This window comes from Colobus angolensis, unplaced genomic scaffold (assembly GCF_000951035.1).
Source record: "Colobus angolensis palliatus isolate OR3802 unplaced genomic scaffold, Cang.pa_1.0 Scaffold525, whole genome shotgun sequence".
Taxonomy (NCBI): domain Eukaryota; kingdom Metazoa; phylum Chordata; class Mammalia; order Primates; family Cercopithecidae; genus Colobus; species Colobus angolensis.
This window is the reverse complement of record NW_012118766.1, coordinates 258,924-265,233: the sequence shown is the minus strand read 5'-3', so window position 1 is coordinate 265,233 and position 6,310 is coordinate 258,924. Positions and strand designations below refer to the sequence as shown.

General features: G+C 42.1%; 1 protein-coding gene across 1 annotated transcript in view; it reads right to left on the bottom strand.

Moving 5' to 3' along the window:
* Nucleotides 1–3,748: 3,748 nt before the first annotated feature.
* LOC105525253 (beta-defensin 104A) overlaps nt 3,749–6,310 on the bottom strand; it is a 4,828-nt gene continuing 2,266 nt past the window's right edge. Inside the window, exon 2 of the mRNA XM_011960806.1 lies at nt 3,749–3,961. Within this exon, the coding sequence (XP_011816196.1) occupies nt 3,801–3,961 (161 nt within the window). The 3' untranslated portion in view covers nt 3,749–3,800. The remainder of the gene's footprint in view (nt 3,962–6,310) is intronic.

Genomic DNA, 6,310 nt, shown 5'->3' with positions numbered 1-6,310 from the left:
ATGTGGACGTGCTACTATCGCACTGCTGGTGGAACACACACTTGAGCCGCGTATTTCAGGAAGTAATTAATATGCCTGAATGCCTTGGATGGGTTTGGTGAATAAGGAAGAACAGAGAGAAAGTAACAGAAAGATGAAGGCATGGAGGGGCAGAACAAACATGAATTAACATAAAGTTGCCAATGTTCTCAAATGCTTCTCAAAAGCCCCCTGATGTTCATCAGAACAGGGACATAAATAAACTGCCATGTTGATTCTATCCTGTCTGCCAAACGTTTTTATTTTAGTGTTAAAAAATCATCCATAAGACATACAACAAAACCAGTAGGACCTGGTTTTACAAACTCTCCCTTCCTGAAGTTATACAGAGAGTTCCAAGGCTGCTCAAAATGTTATTTTCTTGTTCTTCTCCTTCCTGAGTCTCTCTCTCCCGTTTCTTGGTCCCCTCCACTTCTCCTTCCTCGCTTTGGACCCCCTTCCTTTCTATTTTAACTTAAATTTGAGTTGTCTTGATTTTTTTCTCCCCTTTCCATTCTCTTTGCCCCCAGACACCTCCTGTTGATGTCACTGGGTCCAATTCAATTCTTTAAAAAAAAAATCTATGTTTGAGCCTTGGTTTTCTCCTCTCATAATATCCAAGCAGAGGGCTTGTCTTCCCTTCTCCTTCATCTCTTTAAACATTTTAACCAAGTGTGTGTGTTTCTTATTTGGCTGCATGAGCTCAGACATACATGTAACCCAGACAGGCTGCTCTGGACTTAACTAAAGGGATGAAGGCTTTGGTTGAAGAGTTTTGTATTCACCTAATATCCAATATAACATCAGCGATATCTGGAAAAGATAGTACTTTTCTCATATGTCTCATTTGCACGTACATTTTAATCTAGACAGAGAAAACAACTTAGGTCATTTTTGTAAATAAAAATACTTATTCTCTACCTGGAGAAAGCTGGAAGCAAATGGAGAAAGAGGCAGCAATGACAATAGAGACCTGGGCATCCAGGGAAGCACCAACGAAGGACAGAAGGTTTGCAGCTGCAGACAGGTGCGCACAGCAGCTGCCCCGGCAGCACAATGCGGAGGCCACTATCTTTTGGGTCTCAGGACAGATTCTCCACTGCAAAGCACGAGGTGCTGGTCAGGGAGAGCAGAAGCATCATTCACATCCTTTCACTTCAAGGAATTAGGAAGTCTTCCAATTCCAGGAGCACAAGGGGACATTGCGGAGACAGGGGACAACTGGCCCATGATAAGTTTCTTTAATCACTTACTGCATCAAATTCTGACAATTGGATGTTGGAAGAACATAGATGGCCAAGAAACGAGGTAGACAGCTGCTGCTACCTCAACCCTAAATGAAGATTTATTCGCTTATCTATGTATTCTGGGTATTTTTTATACTCTAGTTCAATAGCAATTTCTTACAGTTGTATTTGTAATTATTTAAACTTGGAATGTGGATCTTTTATAAAAGTGATCGAAATTTTGGAATATATTGGTAATTTATTTCTACATATTTTTATCTTCTCTACAAAAGGAAAGCAAAAAAAAAAGGAACCAATTCCACTATTCAGATATTAATAGTAATGAATCATTAATCAAAATCATGACTCAGGGGGCGCTGTTTCAGAATCCAGCCTCTAGAAAGCAAAACAACAGAACACTAGGATGCCAAGCCAAACCCAGGGCTCTTCAGGGAAGACCACGATGCAAGTCATCAATGACGATGAGATAGCTTTGCTTTCTGCTTGTTATTGTCTCTCTGGCCACCACGGCTGGTGGCGCCAATTAAAGTCTGTAGAAGTCCCTTGCTTTGCTCTATGTTTACACTGGGAAGTGCAAGATGGCCTCTCTTGGCAAGGCATCAAATTAAATTTTAAAAGGAGGCAAAAAATAATTTTAGCACAGGGTCAGCAGTTGGGTCTGTGTGTGTAAGTGTTGTTGGGCAAAATGGCCATGTGGCAGGAGGGGAAATCAAGGTACAAGTCAGATAAGTCACCTTCCCAAGGTCACCTGCTGAACAGTAGAGGTGGGATTCCAGGCTTTGTGTATTTGTACATGCTGCTGTGCTGCCTCTGAGTTGCACTTGAGATGTGGTGTCTAGGCCTGGTCTTGCGTAATATCCTGGCCAATGTTGGGAAAACACTAGTCCCTCTGAACCTTAGTAACAATGCCTAAGAGGGGAGGATGATGACACTTACCATGCCTAATTCAAGAGTTTATGGTGAGGATCAAAGGAGATTATGTGTTAGAAGTATTTTATAAAATATGAAATATGAGAATAATGAAAAGGGTCTAAAACAATATAAGAATAAAATAAATGTCACATTGTCTTATAGCGTGTTCTGTATGTTGCATTTGGAATGTGACATCCTTGGTGGTGGTTCAGAAGTTTCTTCTTTTCCTGTAATTGTAGTGATGAGATCTAGGGGCTTGCCCAGATATACACTCAATTTTCAGCACAATATTTTATAGATGGAATAGAAGCACACATCACCATCTATGCAAGAGGCCTTGGAGGTAAACAACCTGAGGCAGTGTGTGGGCCTTCCCGGATCCAGATTCTAATAAAGCAATTCTTAAAAAGGCACTTCTGAAATGCTCAGGGTCATTTGAATACAGATTGACTATTAAATTGTATTAAGGAACAAGTGTTGATTTTTTTTCCAGGGATGATAATAGTATTGGGGTTCTATTTTACAAAATGAGTTGTTTCCCCCCTGAGTTGCACCTTCTGAAGTATTTTCAAAAGGGCATCTTTGAAATAATTTATTTTTATTTGAGATAATCTAGGAGAGGGTCTTATTAAGGGATGAAATAAGACTAACCACATGTTGAGGCCGAGTGATGGCTATGCGAAGGACCATTACACGGTTTTGGCAGAAAGGGCACAATCCAGCCTCAGTTTCCACCCTGAAAAGGTGAGGATGATGCCGCTTACCATGACTAGCAGCTCATACATGGCATTATGTCCTTCTATTAGGAAGCACAGGGTAGCAGGTTGTCTTTCTGGCTTATTTTAATTGCTGTTGACATTCCTTGGCTAGATCCCTGTCTCCCTATGTGTTTGCAAAATAGTGACACTCCTCATTTATTAGCTGGACTACTTTTGAGGAGAGAAGCTTTTGACTACCTTGAAATTTGGTTTGGACGAGAAAGGCAGGCAGGCCAAATGTTCATCAGTCCCGTTTCTTTATCAGTTTTCAGGATCAAGAATCCACAGCTCAGCGCAGGGCTGCTCTCTGCTGCCCTCTGCTGCATGGGACTCTCCACAGACACCCACTTGATCAATCCCTTAAGTTCCGGTGGGTTCCCAAGCTTGTCATCACACATCACTTCTTTTGTTTTTCTCCTCAGAGGTCTGTGTTTTGAAATACAGTGTATTCTAAACAAGGCACACTTAACATTGATTTACTTTCCATTTTAATTAACAAAAGACGTATACAACTTCTGAGCAAAACTTTTGATCAGAAAAGAAAACCAGCATTATCAGAATAAAAATGATGTTTCTCTGCAGTTTATAGCTGATTAGGTAGACATATTTTTGGTTCAACTTATGCAGTGTTGAAACCCATGATTAACCTCCAATACTATTCTCCATTATCACAACCAGAGGGGCTTTCCAGGCTGTATTCTTCTTCAATCTCCTATATTGGCTTTGCATTGAGTGGAAGCTCAGCAAACGTTGTTTGATAACTGAATCCGTGGTTGCAATGGGGATGCCCTTGCTGCAAGGCCACAGGAAGGAAAGCTACTGAGGTCCTGCTTCCAGCGACTCTAGGGACCAGCACTACTGCGTTTCAGGGTTTTGTACGATTCAGTAAACTCTCATCCCATTTTCTCAAACAGCATGCATAGGAGTTGGGACATCTTCCAATTTTGTATTCTTCGCTTCGACATTTCTTCCGGCAGCGGGCAGTCCCATAACCACATATTCTGTCCAATTCAAATTCACTTCTCACTAGATAACAGGATATGGCACTGTGATTAATTGCGCACTGGCACCAAAAGGCAAGGCTTTGGCAGAAGGTGTTTTCGGAGGGGGATAGAGAATGCTAGTCATGGTGGTGGCAGTTTTCCTGCACCCCCATCCTCCTCCACTTTCCTAGACGATCGACTTGGCCCTCTGATTCCCAATTTATTTGAAAATACACATCAGTCCATGTCACACCTATTTTCAAAATTCCTACAACAGTTTACTATGGTTTTTTGATTAAATCTCACCAAGCCTCTTACTGGGTCTCCAAAGCAATCATGAAATGATCTTGGGCCACTTCTTCAAACTCATGCTATTGCACTGTGGCCCTCACTCTGTCCATGATACCCTCTCCAGCCTCCCTTCTGTTCCGTATGAGCTAACTCTTTGCTGTCCTAGTACCTTCACGGGCACTGTCCCCTCCACCTGGAAGGTTTTCCATGGATTCTTTGAACTTTTATGTCTCAACCTTAAGATCCCAATATTGGGCAAATCTTTCTCTGTCCTATTCATGTATTTAAATGCCCCAAAACTATTTTTCTCCCTATGTATTTGTTATTCTTTTATATCACCTATCACAAGTTGTAGCTATATATCTATGTATCTATATATAGAGAGATAGATAGATACATATATGTAGAGAGAGGGAGAGAGATACATACATACTTAGATATAGACATAGCTATAGATACGTGTATATGTATGTATATTTTATTATTTGGTGTTCTCAATGGAACTATGACCTCCTGACAATGAAGCCCATGTTTATTTATGTTGCTTACCATTGTGTAACTGGTACCGGGAACATAGCCTGTTTTCCATAAGAACCTGGTGAGTGAACGATTGCATAGACTAGACAGGAGGAAACTAGAGTGGATGCAAGTAGAGTGGAGGAAACTGGAAAGAAGCAGGATCCGGATTGTTTGGCCCTTGGCCCACAGCAGTTTTCAGGAGACATGGATTTAGTTTCTCAGTCTCAGGGTGTGCTCTCTGAGGCTGGAAGCAGCTTTGTAAAGCTCATTATCTCACATGCCACACTGACAGGATCTCACAGAGATATCAGGAAAACCCAGAAGCAAGGCTGATGGTAGGGAGGACAGTGTAAGGTGGACGGAGAGAGCCCCGCTGGAGAGAGCTTTGCGTGAGGTTCTCTAGCAAACTCAGCAGGAGCCAGGCTTGGGGGAGGGTGTCAGAGGAACCCTGGGGAGAGGAGAGTCAGAGCTGCAGGTGGACCTCTTTGCAGAGGTCGAGGACCAAGGGTCCTAATTTCACTTGAGCCCTGAGTCCTTCTCCCCTGTTGCATCTGTTCATTTTCCACAAAGCAGCAAGGCAGGAGAACTGAAACGGGCTGCTAAGCCTCGCACCAAGGTTTTATGTCTTTCCCTTGTTCTGGTAAAGAGAAGCCTCCTGTTTCTGATGCTTAGGTGTCAAGATTCTTTGTCCAGGATGTGGGTGAGGACTAAAAGGAAGTTCGACCAATTCTTGTGTTTGATGGGATATTGAACGGGTTTATATTTGGAGTGGTCCCACAGTGGGTGACGAGGAAAGACTGTTTTGCTGTAACCTTCATTCAAAAGCAAGCCCTTGTGGTCACAGTACAAGGCAACGAAGAAAGGAGTGAGGTGGGCTGCAACGTGTATCATGTTGAGCGAGTGTGGAGGTTGGGTAGCAGATATGTGCCTTCTGACGTATCTGTGGCAGGCCACTTTACAACCTGTAGTTATAGGAGGAAAAGGAGGACACCACGCTTGCTCAGAGAAAACAAAGCTTAGCATTAGGGGAGAAGAAGAATAGAAGAAGAAGAAGAAAGAGAACACAACCTTTAAAATGTTAGACTGTCAGTTTCAAGCAAGCCCTCACAGGCCATCTATTCAGAGATGGGAATTAAGGCTCAGAGAAGGAAAGTGACTAACCTGAGGTCACACAGCAACTTCTGTGTCAAAGCTGGAGCAAAAACCCCGTTGTTGTGTCTTATAGTCTGAGTAAACAGAATGCGAAAGGGAGAATACAGTCCATACACTGAGGCTGAATAATAAATATATCCTAAGCAATAAATACATTCCAGGGTGGACTACACTACACTAGTTTCTTTCTTGCATAAGCAATTTTCCTTCTCTGCTCTATAGATCCAGAAACTCCTAGACAGGTCTCAGATCTTAGTTAGTGTAGAAAGTTTATTTTGTCAAGGTTGAGAACACACCTGTGACACAACCTCAGGAGGTCCTGAGGACATGTGTCTGAGGTGGTTTTGATACAGCTTGCTTGCTTTTATACATTTTAGGGAGACATAATACATCAACCAATACATGTAAGATTTACATTTTTTTTTTTTTT